Source organism: Oryctolagus cuniculus, chromosome 13 (genome assembly GCF_964237555.1).
Source record: "Oryctolagus cuniculus chromosome 13, mOryCun1.1, whole genome shotgun sequence".
Lineage (NCBI taxonomy): Eukaryota > Metazoa > Chordata > Mammalia > Lagomorpha > Leporidae > Oryctolagus > Oryctolagus cuniculus.
The window spans coordinates 107346059-107360526 of NC_091444.1; the positions used below are offsets into that span (position 1 = coordinate 107346059).

Genomic DNA, 14468 nt, shown 5'->3' on the forward strand with positions numbered 1-14468 from the left:
ACGGAGACAGTGCTTTAGAGAGAACAGCCAAGGACAGCATGAGCACAACGTGCTGGAGACACGCGCACACATGTGCACATGCGCACCCACGTGCAAAAACATGCACACATGCTCACACACGTGCATAAACATGCACACATGTGCACACATACATGTACAAACACGCGCGCTGCAGGTGCACACACGTACACATGTGCATGCACACAAACAAGCACACACGTGCACACACTACACAGATGCATGCACACGCACACATACACACACAAACACGCACACTGCAGGTGCACACACGTACACATGTGCATGCACATGCACAAACAAGCACACACATGTGCACACAGATGCACACTGCAAACATGCACATGTGTAAATTCACGTGTACACACATGTGCACACATACGCACATGCATGCACTCATATGCCCACACGCGCACACATGAATGACAAACATGTACAATGCACACAGATGCATCCACACATTCACACACTGTGCAAACGCACACACGCACACATACACACATGCATGTATGCACACACATGTGTGTACACACAATGAAGAACAAGCATGCACACATGTGCAGTGCACACACGTGCAGTGCACACATGTGCACACATACATGCACACATGCATGCACACATGCATGCACTCACTGCACACTTGCACACACAAAGGACAAACACGTACACACACGCACATGCACACACATGTGCGCACACACAGCTGCTTCAGGGGAAACCTGTGGAGGGTAATCTCACACTTCCGCGTCCCTCTCACTTCTACAGAGGCCTCCTGATGTGGGCGTCGGGCGGCAGGGGACCCTCCCAGTCACAGGGTCCTCTCTGGCTGGACAACAGCAGGACTGCCCAGTGCTTCAGGATCCTGAAAGCGGGCTTTGTGCGTGCCTGCGTGGGGTCCCTGTACCAGGAAATGCAGACCCACCACTTACCTTCAGTACAGATCCCGAAGATGAGAGACCACTCTACTGAGATTCCCAGTAAAATGCAGTGGGAGCAAGCAAACAGACAAGGGACATTTAGAGAGGGAAAAAAATGTGTAGCCTGAGTGACAGTCCTCAAGCGGTAAGGGAAGAGTGGAGGATAAATAAATAATAAACAAACAAACTTTTGTTTTAGGAGACATTGGATACATTAGGAAACCTCGAACATCCAGTCTCCTTAGTCGCTTCTCCCGCGCTTTTCTGAACTCCCTAACTGAGCGGGTGTGCACATGGCTCCCGCAGCAGTAACACTTGTATCTGGGACTGCTGTGTGCCGCGGCAGGGCGGCTTCTCTCTGGCCAGAACCGGTGAGCCGCTGTGCTGCGGGTGCAGCTGCAGGGATGAATGCCCGCCCATTCCCAGCTAATGCCAAGCCCTGGTCTATTTTTCCTACCCTGGTCCACTTTTCCCTTTCAGTTTTTGAGACAAGAAGTACGTTGAAAAAAGAAGGCCAACTTCCGTCAAATATCTGTCGACCATTAGAATCATAAGTGGGTGGGCTGGCGTGGTGGGGCAGCTGGTTAAGTGCCACCCACAATGCCTGCAGCCCACGGGGGCACCAGTTCAAGCCCCAGCGGCTCCACTCTGATCCAGCTCCTTGCCAACGCGCCTGGGAGGGCAGCAGAGGAAGGCCAGAGTGCTCAAGTCCCTGCCACCCATGTGGGAGACCCACATGGAATTCCAGGCTCCCGGCTGTGGCCTGGCCCAGCCCTAGCTGTTGTGGTCATCTGGGCAGTGAACGGGCGGATGTAAGATCTCTCTCTTCCTGTATCTCCCTCCCTTTGTAACTTTGCCTTTCACATAAATAAATAAATCTTTAAAATAAATAAGTAAATAAATAAAGATATTTATGGGGAAAACCTGAGTACACTTAACTTTTATTTTATTCAACTTTTTGTTTGCTTTTAACACCAGCTAAACTCATTTTACCAAATTAAAAATAAGTAATAAAATACATTTGAAAAGGGCGACAAAAGCTAAGGCTGAAGGGAAGACACCCATGCATAAAAGTTGAAAAAATAAACCTAAACAATTTTTTATAAAAAAATTATAAAAATGTCTCCAACAAACCCACAAAAATATACAGAAGTTTTAGTATAAAACAAGCTCCTGGATTCTGACAAGGAAAGGATACCACACTTTTTTCTGTTTCTAGAGGTGTAGCTAGTAAAACCTGGTATTATTCCTAATAAGAAACAGGACTGATAGGATGGCTCTTGCATGTAAGTAAATGCACCTTTAAGCTCCAATTACAGTACATTCTTCCAACAAATCCACATGTTAGTAACCACTTTTTGCATGAAACAAATACATAAACAAATACACCAAATCCTGAAAAATGCATTTTTAACAGAGGCACTGTTGCTTTAGATGAATGGCCACTTTTACCTGCACACTGGGTACACAGAACCACCACGATTTCTCACTGCAACAGTTTCCAGGATCATACTCCACTGGCCCAAACGGCGAATCCTAAGTCAGAGAGTCCTGGACCGCCAGGTCCCAAAGAGAGGAATGTCTGGTTTCTAAGCGAGCAGTTCGCCAGCTCTCAGCCGGAACACCTGCCTCTCTTCCCCCAGCCACCGGGCCCCCTCAGCGGGAGGGGGAGAGGCTGGGCCCAGCTGGGTGAGCGGGTACGAGACGGCCACACTCACCTTACACTTCTCCTTTCCTGGCTTCTCCCCTACGTTCCCCTTCTCTCCTTCTGTCTTCACGCCAACCTCACAGCTTGGCAGCTCAGTATTCCTCGCCTTTCCAAGACAGAAACGTGACTTTGGAAAATAAACCTCTTTGCTCTGATCACCGATCTAGCAAACGGCAGGAACGGGGTGCCCTCCCCACGCTGTCTCCGGCTTCGCCATTCTCTGAACCTCCTACGTTTTCACGATTACTTGAGACTTTACGCATCCATGTCCCGATCCCGGGATCATCCTCTCTGGGAACTCCTAAGCGGCACTAGGGAGCGTCAAGGAAGTGAGACGACACATCTGCGATGGCCCCTCAAGCCTAAGAAGTCTTCGCACGATTTCAGCAGGAATTTGCACCTCTACCGGTCATGCCACCGTCGAGAATGGGCGTCTCCTACTTGAACAGCCGCTGCAGTAACTGAAGGAAACTTCTCCAAGGCAGAGCTGGGGTGGTCAGGAGAGCCTGCCCACCTGTGTCCCTGGGGTCCTAGAGGCTGGGCACTCGGCATCCAGCAGCCAGCGGACCCAGATCCGCAGTTCCGGCATCTTACCACATATGCCCCGTGGGCCAGACCAAAGCACATGACCAGACCAGACAGAAAGAAGTCGCAGGGAAACCCTCAAGGTCGAATTCTTACAGACAGTAGAGAGAATTCTTTGTCTGATTTTGGACACGTCCACTCAAGAGTCCAGAAGAGGTGGGGAATAGATTATACCACTTATAGCAGGTGTCCGGGTAGGAGCTAGCCAGAACTACAAAGGAGAGTGAGTGCAATCATCTGATACTGCCAATCTACCTCCACTACGAGAAAAGCCTAAAAAAACTCCAAAAAGTTAATGACCATATAAGGCCTTCCCACACATGAAACATCATAACTCATTTTAACAGCCATATCTTACATTACGACTTGAGGTTTTTTCTTAGATATTACTACTTTTTGAAGGGAAGCATATCTACAATCCTAACACCATATTGACACACACAGTACTGAATACTGCACGTACTCAGAACCTAAGTAGCTTTTTTCTTGTCCTTTTTCTTTCTAGCTAGCTCTCGTTTTTACTATGTTTATGTGTCAAACGTTCTTAATCTGGAAAAAAGAAAAACTAGTGCTCTAATTAGAGCAAAAAGCACAGGATTCATAGTCCAGTAAGATGCACACCACTAAATGTGAATTTATCTGTTTATTTACAGCTTTCAGTGCGTAAAATTTCAAATAAAATTATCTATCCAACTGCGAGAGCTTGCGACTGTTCCATTCTCTGCAAGAAAACCTGGAGCACAAGTGAACAGCAGAGAGCAGTGAAACAATTCATTACACACGATGCAGACACAAAGGTATCGTTGGGGTTCAAGTATAATGTCAGTAACTGGGCAACAGAGCCAACAAGAGGGAAATACAGACACGTATGTTGGCATGCATCATAAAGACAACAAACAACAGTACGTTTTACCTTTACGAGAAATGGATATAAACATAATTAGGAAAATCCTCCCTTGATTATGTACCCCAAATTTTCTTCTATATTCAAGCAATAGATATTTTACTTTTCAAAAGAATATGACAGCTGTAAGTACAAATCTTTCAATTTGTTAACATGTACTTTGCATTTACTGATACACGGTTTAGGTACTAACAACCTATTTCAAAATGGAACAATATAATACCATAAGCTGAGCTGTGTGTATGTCACCAGGGAGGACTGAGAACTAGCACTGTGTCAGGAATGCAGCGTGTGTGTCACAGGGAGGACTGAGAACTAGCACTGTCACAGGAATGCAGCGTGTGTGTCACCAGGGAGGACTGAGAACTAGCACTGGGTCACAGGAATGCAGCATATGTGTCACCAGAGAGGACTGAGAGCCAGCACTGTGTCAGGAATGCAGCGTGTGTGTCACCAGGGAGGACTGAGAGCCAGCACTGTGTCACAGGAATGCAGCGTGTGTGTTACCAGAGAGGACTGAGAGCCAGCACTGTGTCACAGGAATTCAGCGTGTGTGTCACCAGGGAGCACTGAGTGCTAGCACTGTGTCACAGGAATGCAGCGTGTGTGTCACCAGGGAGCACTGAGTGCTAGCACTGTGTCACAAGAATGCACCATGTGTGTCACCAGGGAGCACTGAGTGCTAGCACTGTGTCACAGGAATGCAGCATGTGTGTCACCAGGGAGGACTGAGAGCAGCACTGTGTCACAGGAATGCAGCGTGTATGTGACCAGGGAGGACTGAGAGCAGCACTGTGTCAGGAATGCAGTGTGTATGTGACCAGGGAGGACTGAGAGCAGCACTGTGTCAGGAATGCAGCGTGTGTGTCACCAGGGAGGACTGAGAGCAGCACTGTGTCAGGAATGCAGTGTGTATGTGACCAGGGAGGACTGAGAGCCAGCACTGTGTCACAGGAATGCAGCGTGTGTGTCACCAGGGAGGACAGAGAGCCAGCACTGTGTCAGGAATGCAGCGTGTGTGTCACCAGAGAGCACTGAGAGCCAGCACTGTGTCAGGAATGTAGCGTGTGTGTCACCAGAGAGGACTGAGAGCAGCACTGTGTCAGGAATGCAGCATGTGTGTCACCAGGGAGGACTGAGAGCAAATGTGTCACAAGAATGCAGCATGTGTGTCACCAGGGAGGACTGAGAGCAGCACTGTGTCAGGAATGCAGTGTGCATGTCACAGGGAGGACTGAGAACCAGTACTGTGTCAGGAATGCAGCGTGTGTGTCACCAGAGAGGACTGAGAGCAGCACTGTGTCAGGAATGCAGCATGTGTGTCACAGGGAGCACTGAGAGCCAACTGTGTCAGGAATGCAGCGTGCCTGTCACGGGGAGGACTGAGAGCAGCACTGTCAGAGGAACTCAGCATACATACTGTATTGCCCCGTGCTAGTCTGATATATGCTAGTCGGCACTGCCATGGTAGCGATGGTAGGCGGTGTTCCTTCTCTCTCGGACTTTTCTTCTTCAATCGTGGGAATAGCAGGCACATCAGAGGAAAGTTCATTCAGGATTTTTCTAAAACACAGTGTAACGACACAGTAAGTAGATGCACGAAGGAGACGCACTACATCTATCAAGGAAGGATGTTCTGGCGTATGATTATTCTACCATTTTGGAAGAAGTAGGATTACGGCAGGAAATGGAGGTCACTCACCTATAAGAGGGTCTTCGTGAAAGAATTTCTCTACGTTTATGAGAATCAATTATGCCTTCTGATTCTGCAGACTCATCTGTCTCTGCAATTGTTGCTACCTATAATATAAGAGTTTCTGAAATGCATCATAAAAAATGTGTGATTTTCTCCCTCATTCAAAGAACGGTGCTTAGGGATCTCTGTGTGGGGCACAGAGCGGAAGAACACGGTGAGCCCACGCTGACAAGGTTCACGCGCGCTAGGGAGGGCCGCACGGACAGACGCCGTAGCTGTGAACTGAGCTGTGGCACGCAGTGGCAGGGATGACGGCTCCTCAGGAACGCACGGGGAAGATGGTCCCTGCATCAAGGGAGCTTCGCAGGGACGCACAGAGACATGCGCTCCTTGCAGTCCAGCAGGAAGTGAGCCAGCCAGCGACAGGGCAGAAGAGCACGCCCCAGTCTCTCCGCTCTCCTCACAGTACCACCACTGACTTCAGCCGGGTCTTCAAATTAGGGATTAGGCCCCCAAAGCATTTAAGGAGATAGGTTAGGGTGTACAGTACAAGAAGTAGGTGAGGTGAGGCTTGATGGAGTCTCTCCTTCAAGAAGGTAAGGGTCTGACTTCCTCTCTCAAGTCAAGTACCAATGTCACACTCTGACCATCTTGGAAATCAGAAGACCACAGGCATGAACCTCCATAGCCCATGACTGCCATCAGCACATCTGGTCTACCTTAGTGCAGCTTACTCGGAGGGCCCAGGGTAGCTGAATTCAGAAAACTCACTTTTCTCAGTATTACAATTATGTGGGAATGTGATTTGGGAAAATCAGAAGAATTATCAACAGTGCAAGCAAGAATATAAACTTCCCTAAAGCTCCTGGCTGTATACCCATGCCTCTCTTGTGACGCACACTCCACACATAAACACGTGGAAGCCAACGAGCAGAGCTTACCGAAGACAAGCCTTGCTGCGTTAGACAACACGATCACCACTAAACACTGAACTCCGTACACTGGACTCGCCACACGCGTCACAATTGGAACCGCTGCACGAGGCAGGCTACTCTACCCATTTTAGAAAGGCGAACCCAGAGGCTCAACAGTTACGAACACCGAGACGAGATTCACTAATGCTGATTTCTGCAAAGGCAATCAGATTATTCAAATAACAATTTTTATTAAAATCTACTAAATATACTTTCTCCCAAATACTTTCTTCCAAAAAACCACCCAGCTTCAAACTAAACAGAGAGAGATAGACATCAGCGTCCCAGTGAAAGTCGTAATACAAAAAAAGCAGGTTAGGAAGACTTGTTTTCTAATTTTAGTCCCGAGGAGACTCAGAATTAATGGTCAGCACAGAAACCAAGAATGACGAGAATCACTCCTAGACTTCTGAGTGACACGGCGAGCTCTGAGCGCCCACGGACGGCCCGTCCCTCGTCTGTCCTGTGACGGGCGGTCCTCTAACACACAGGGCAGGGGCAGGAGGAGTGCGTGCACCTGCAGTCCCCTCACACATGGGTTTTTTGGTCACCACTTCAGTTCAAATGGTCAGAGCAATAAACTGACCCCCAAAAAAGGAACCAAAATAAGTTTAGTCAACAAGAAAAAATATGTTAAATACACATGCTTAATAACTTACATCTATTGATGAAAAAAAATGTTGTGCTGTGAAGTCCTCAGGGTTTAGGCCACCCTTGGAATAACCAGTAATAAAACAGCTATGAGTTGCAAGCACAACACTAAGTCCACAAAACCCAGGCTTTCCTCTGATGAACCTAACACTCAGTGACAGGCACGGGCCAGGACGTGCTAGGAGTCACACACACTGCACTTCAACCGGTCGTGCAAACACCATCAAGACCTGACGTTTGCCAGACACCTTCTCCAAAGAACCTGCATGCGTTTCTGGGAGCCCCCGCAGAGCTCTGCACACAGCACTCCCGAGGCAGCAAGACCTGCCCACAGGCAGTGACTCCGGGGTGCACTCGGGGCTGACGACCAACTGCAGCTCCTCCTACATCGAGCCCAGCCATCTAGCAGGACACGTGACACTTCACGCCCGAAAAGAAATCCGCCACATTGCTAATTCAGAAACTTGAGAGTGAAAGCTCACGGTGAAAAATAAGGACCCACGCGTTGACAAAGGAGAAAGGAGGCGGCGGCGGCTCTCGACGCCGCCGGCTAGCACGTGGGCAGGACGCTGACCTGGACGGTGTGTATCTGTGGTGAGTGAGGAGCCGGTGCCTGTGGGGTCGGAATTACTCCCTGGACATGCACAGTCTGGCCCGAAGGTAACTGCACTAGAGTTACGGCCGGAGAGCCTCTTCCGGTGCCTGATCCAGCTACAGAAACCTGCAAGAGTGATCATCGCGGAGGGTTAGAGCTGGGCCTTGTCTGCGGCTTCCTTTCCGAGAAACACGCCTCACTACTGCACCGGCCTCTCGCTGCTCTTCCTGCTTCTGGACGCGGCGACCCAGCGGGGACTTACCATCAGGAGGTGGCTACTGTCCTGGAACAGGCATTCTCTGAGGTAACAGATGTTAAAGAACCCATGCTCCTCGCTTTCGGTGCCCGTGCGTCAGTGGCTAAGAATGTTCCGAGCGCAGAGTTCTAAAGCAGTTAAACTACCTCACTACGACCTCGTGACTGCCAGCAGTGACGGCACAGCTCGTCTAGGCCAAGGCACAGCTACCCTCTCTCACTTCAGAGAAACGGGGGCTGGAACTAAGAACCAGTGGATTATCTTGCAATAAACGTAATGTTCCACACATGCCGTTCTAGCATTACGCTCGGTACCAGTGTACAGTAAGCATAGCAATTTTTATGCCCCCATAATCACAAAAAAGGCACAGGCCAAAGAAATCCAAGCCCTCCACGTCCTCTGTGTCTCCGGCCCAGAGGAAGCTCCTGTCTGGGAGCCGAGGTGGTCCCCGACTCGCTCCCCTCCAGGGCAGCATGCAGAGAGCCCAGAAGCGCGGCCCGGCTGGCACAGAGGAGCGAGTCAGTTCCCAGCTCCTCGGTGCCTTCCAGCGAGGTCTAGCCCTACCAGCCCCATGCCAGGAATGCCTCCCCTTAGTCACCAAGCCTGCCACACCTTCTAAGTGCTAGACAACGCTGCCCTGTGGGCTTGTGTCATTTTAGGAACTTTGCTCAATGTCACTAAGATTGCTATTCATTACGACTTACTCAAAGCAGTCGAAGACCAGTTCTGAAAGCCAGTTTCTATTCTGAGCGGCAGGAGAACCACACAATCCAACAGTTAGGAACGCTTGTGTGTGTGACCTCACGTGGAGGAACACCAGTGATTTCCAATCTACCTATACCAATACTTTGAGACAGAATTATCCAAAAGCTGAGTTAGGAAAACTATAGGCTGATTTACATCATCTTTCCCAGGCAATCCAAAAATTAAAAATCTTCTATCCATGCAAGAGGACCGTGTGGCCATCACGCTAGGCACACTAGGGCAGAATCAGTGAAGCTGACCCTAAGAAACAGCGGCTCACCAACAGCTATAGAACCAACTGCTCCACTTCCAGGCCAGGGATGGCACAGCAGCACGGAGCAGAGACCGCAGCGTGGGCCTGAGCCGCAGGCAAGGACTTGTGCACAGAATCAGAGCTTGAGCCAGCTGGATCTGAGCCAAAACTACGTCAGGGGGAAACCGCAGCACAGATAACCAATGTGCAGCCCAACGCACAAGCTCAGCTCACCCGCCGCTCTAACTGTCCCCCTCGGATCACAAGGGGACAGGAAAGGATCGTCCCATACAGAACCAGCAGGTTTAACAACCAAAATACTACAATTAAAAAGAATGGACCCGGGCTGGTGCTGTGGCGCAGCAGGTTACACACACGCCTGCGAAAGCAGCAGAAGATGGCCCAAGTGCTCGGGCCCCTGCACCCACGTGGGAGACTAGAAGAAGCTCCTGGCTCCTGGCTTCGGATCAGCCCAACTCCTGGCCATCTGGGGAGTGAACCAGTGGATGGGAGACCTGTCTCTGTCTCTCCCTCTCTCTGTCTATAACTCCGCCTCTCAAGTAAATAAATAAATCTTTAAAAAAAAAAAATTGTACCTATTCTACAAATGTTCCCAGCACAAAAGGCAACTTTGAATTTCACAAAGGCACTCAGCCCTAGGCTGACAAATTACCAAAAGATCTCTCTCCATGCGACTGATCCTCACACGTTGTCGTCTCAGGACACCTTAAAGCCCTTTAAAACATTACTGAAGACAGTGCTTAGATGGTTTCCATCAAGTACAGATACACATTTAATAACCAGATCTTGGGAAGAGAAGTGTAGCTTCTGCTGGTTTCTGGTATAAATACGTAGTTCTTCAAAAAGTTCGTGGAAAATAAGTATTGAAAAAATCACACAGTAATTTCAAATTTTTTGCACCAAAGTAAACATATTTTAGCTCGTTTTTCCACAAGCCTTTGTAAGCACCGACGTCCTCCTCCTATGGCTGATCTGAAGCTTCCGGACACACCGTTGGGAAAACACCGATACAGCTGCCTCTCCTAAGTTAGCAGGAGCAGCCTCGGCACCTCACTGGCCCTCCCTACTGATATCCACCATACTAGAAATTAAAACCGGACAACTTTCAAATACTTGGTTATTACTTAGAAATAATACTATTCAGGGCCAGCGTTGCGGCACAGCAGGTAAAGCTGCCACGCGCAACACCAACATTCCATAAGGGCGCTGGTTAACGTCCTGCCTGCTCCACTTACAATCCTGCCCTCTGCTAATGGCCTGGGAAAGCAGCAGAAGATGGCCACAGTGCTTGGAACACTGCCACCCACATGGGAGACCTGGAAGAAGCTCCCAGCTTCGACCTGGCCCAACACTGGCCATTGTAGCCACCTGGGAAGTGAACCAGCAGATGGAAGATTTATCTGTCTTTTTTTTTTTATTATTATTTTTTATTTTTTGACAGGCAGAGTGGACAGTGAGAGAGAGAGACAGAGAGAGAAAGGTCTTCCTTTGCCGTTGGATCACCCTCCAATGGCCACCGCTGCAGCCGGCGCACCGCGCTGATCCGATGGCAGGAGCCAGGATCCAGGTGCTTTTCCTGGTCTCCCATGGGGTGCAGGGCCCAAGCACCTGGGCCATCCTCCACTGCACTCCCTGGCCACAACAGAGAGCTGGCCTGGAAGAGGGGCAACCGGGACAGAATCCGGCGCCCCAACCGGGACTAGAACCCGGTGTGCCGGCGCCGCAAGGTGGAGGATTAGCCTATTGAGCCACGGCGCCGGCTTAGATTTATCTGTCTATGCCTCTCTCTCTATAATTCCGACTTTCAAAATAAATAAACCTTTTAAGAAATAATGCTCATAAGTCCATTATATATGTAAAAAACACTTTATGAAAAAATGTTTTCCAAAACAAAAAATATTTAATGAGAAAAGTGGCACTATTTTACATTCTTTTTTAAAGATTTATTTGTTTATTAGAACAGGGAAGAGTATAATGGCTTTTTCAAAAACACATGGATATTCTTCTTGGTACTTAATTGTTTGCAAGGCAGAGAGAGGGAGACAGAATATTAGAATATGAATGGATCTCTCGCATCCATCTGCTAGTTCACTTTCCAAATGCCCATAAGAGCTGGGACTGGGCCAGCTCAGGACATGGGAACTCAATCCAGGTCTTCTACATGGGTGGCAGGAACCAAAACCTTGAGCCGCCACCTGCTGCCTCCCAAGGTGTGCATTACCAAGGAAACTGGAACCCAGAGCTGGGGCCAGGACCAAACCAAGAACTAAAGATGGGACGCAGGTTTTTATTTTTTTTTTTTTAAAGATTTATTTATTTTATTTGAAAGGCAGAGTTACAGAGAGGCAGAAGCAGAGAGAGAGAGGGAGAGAGGGAGGGGGTAGAGAGGGAGAGAGGGAGAGGGGGAGGGAGCAAGAGAGAGGTCTTCCATCCACTGGTTCACCCCCCAGTTGGCTGCAACAGCCAAAGCTGCACTGATCTGAAGCCAGGAGCCAGGAGCTTCTTCTTGGTCTCCCACACGGGTGCAGGGGCCCAAGGACTTGGAGCATCTTCTACTGCTTTCTCAGGCCACAGCAGAGAGCTGGATCAGAAGTGGAGCAGCCAGGACTCGAAACCAGCGCCCATATGGGATGCCGGCAGTTACCCTACTATGCCACAGCACTGGCCCCATGGACACAGCTATCTTAACCAGCATCCTACTAACTAGGCCAAAACCCAACTCCTCAAGATTTTCATAAGCAAAAATCATAGGGAAATACACCACAGGACACGCTGGGAGCCCGCCTTGGTCCACTGTGTAATAGTGGGATTCAGCAGTGAACAGAAGAAGGGCTCATTTCTTAGAAGAAAAATAAAGCGGCAGCAGCAGTCAGCAGGCGACGGCAGGGGTGGCACGGGGAGGGCAGAGCAGGGCGGAGGCTGCTTGTTGTGGACGGCTGCCTAGAGGGCACGTTTGCTCAGAAGGCCCTCGGGAAGAGGAGTCACAGGAAGAGCTGCAAGCATTTCTATTCCATGCCAATAATCAAGTAGGCAACTGCTCAAAAAGCAACCCAAAGGGGCCAGCGCCATAGCAGAGCAGGCTAAGCCTGCAGTGCCGGTATCCTACATGGGCGCTGGTTCGCGTCCTGGCTGTTCTTCCCATCCAGCTCTCTGCTGTGGCCTGGAAAAGCAGTGGAAGATGGCCCAAGCTCTTGGGCCCTTGCACCCGCGTGGGAGACCTGGCTCCTGGCTCCAAATCGGCCCAGCTCTGGCCATTGTAGCCTTTTAGGGAGTGAACCAGTGGTTGGAAGATCTTTCCTCGCTGTTTTTCCCTCTCTGTCTGTAACTCTACCGCTAAAATAAATAAAATCTTTTAAAACAAAAGCTGAAAAACATGAAATGGTTCATAGTTTTTATACCGCATTTTATGAGGTTTTAGGAGTGTGCGAAGGAACTCTTAGTAGATAGAAGTTACCTTTTCTTCCAAATCCCCTGAAGGGTAGTCCTCTTCTATGGGATGCCTGAAACATAGATTATGCTGATGCCACCACATCCACCAAAAACCCCACGTAGACAGCAGTTAATTGGAAGAAGTATTAAGATGATACAACTGACAGCCTTAATTGGCTTTGCAATTAAAAAAAATACTGCTAATGACACTTGTGACTGGGACAACCTCACAATGTTGCAACTCCGATGTGATCAGCACTAGCAGACCAGCTCCAGCCTGCAGCCAGGTTTCCACTGAAGGATTTATGATGTCACAGTTGAGCTGCCACGTCACAGAGCTACCGGGCCTCCCTCAGTGCAGGTAACAAAGGATGAAAAAATGTGAATTCCCAAGACAGTAGACTGCTCTGTCAACTCTGCTGCCTGAAAAAACCAAGCCTCAGTATCACCTAATTAAATTTCAAGATTTATGATGAAAATCCACTGACAATCTAAGCTGGAAGTTATGTATTAAGACAGGATTCTCAGGGCTGGCACGACGGTGCAGCAGGTTAAGCTGCCCACTGCAAGGCCCAGCATCCCACATGAGCATCAGTGTAAGCCCCAGCTTCTCCACTTCTGATCCAGCAGCCAGTTAATGCGCCTAGAGAAGCAGTAGAAAGAGCCAAGTTCTGAGGCCCCTGCCACCCACGTAGGAGACCCAGATGGGGTTCCAGGCTCCTGACTTTGGCTCGGCCTGGCCATCTGGGGAGTCAAGCAGCAGATGGAAGATTTCTGTATGTGCGTGTGTGTATGTCTGTGTGTCTTCCTCTGTCTCTGCAACCCTGCCCTTCATATAAATAAAACTAAATCTTTAAAAAAATAAATAAATAAGATTCTCAAAGGATTCTGTTTCTTCTTTGGAAAAAACCTTTAAAGATTGTATCAAATATTTTAAGGCTGAAAACAGGAAAATAAGAATACTACAAACTGAACACTTACATAAAGATGAAAAAATCTCATTTTATTGTTTTACATTTGTATTTAGTTGAACTAAATGAAGACAAATACACACTGAAAAATGTAGAACTGGTCCGCATTTTGGTGAGCTCCTTCCTATTTAGTTTAAAAAAAAAAAAATGTGGCTAATAAATTGCAAAATCAACAGTTAGATTTTACTAATAAAATTGTACTTCCAGAACATCAGCGGAACATTTTTGTGAATAACTGAGCTGAAACTATTATTTTTATATCTACTTGCTGTAATTCCATGAAGACATTCATGCAAATCCTCTTCATGGGTCTAGTACATAATTGTCACCTGAAACCTATAATCTGAATAAAACTAGGGCAAGTGGATTACAGTTTCTGGTGTTGTAAATATAAATGGTCAAATTTTATGTCTCTAAAAAATTCACCCACTGAAAGCAAAACAAGTATCACCAATCAAGTACTGTCAATTCTGACAATACTTCCAGGAAGCAGTTAAAGAAAAACTAGGGTCCTTCATCCATCAAGAAATGTTCTTTTCCTTCACCTAATTCTTGGAAGTATCTAGACTTTCCCATTTATTATATTTAAAGCATCATAAAATTTCCTATTTGTAATACTTAGAGCATGATTTCTATATTTTAACCAAAAGGACTGTGTTTCATTGACTATCATATTTTTAAAAGTACAATGAAAATGAATGTCATTTTTATAGAAATCAAAAACCAAGCTCTAGAACTTTCAAAAG

The 14468-nt window shown here is 48.0% G+C and overlaps 1 protein-coding gene across 31 annotated transcripts in view; it reads right to left on the reverse strand.

The window, feature by feature from the left end:
- The window catches only part of CREM (cAMP responsive element modulator), a 71224-nt gene that overhangs the window by 20357 nt on the left and 36399 nt on the right, over positions 1-14468 (reverse strand). For 9 of the 31 annotated variants that reach the window (XM_070056165.1, XM_070056160.1, XM_070056159.1 and 6 more), the window contains 2 exons: positions 5835-5932; positions 5553-5695 (listed from right to left, as the gene is read on the reverse strand). The exons of 6 other annotated variants lie outside the window; for them this stretch is intronic. In XM_070056165.1, coding sequence (XP_069912266.1) covers positions 5553-5598 — 46 coding nt within the window. In that variant the 5' untranslated portion in view covers positions 5599-5695; positions 5835-5932. Of the gene's footprint in view, positions 1-5552; positions 5696-5834; positions 5933-8027; positions 8175-8310; positions 9611-12776; positions 13552-14468 lie in introns of those variants that run through there. 16 more of the 31 variants (XM_070056157.1, XM_070056158.1, XM_051833466.2 and 13 more) reach the window with 9 other exon arrangements.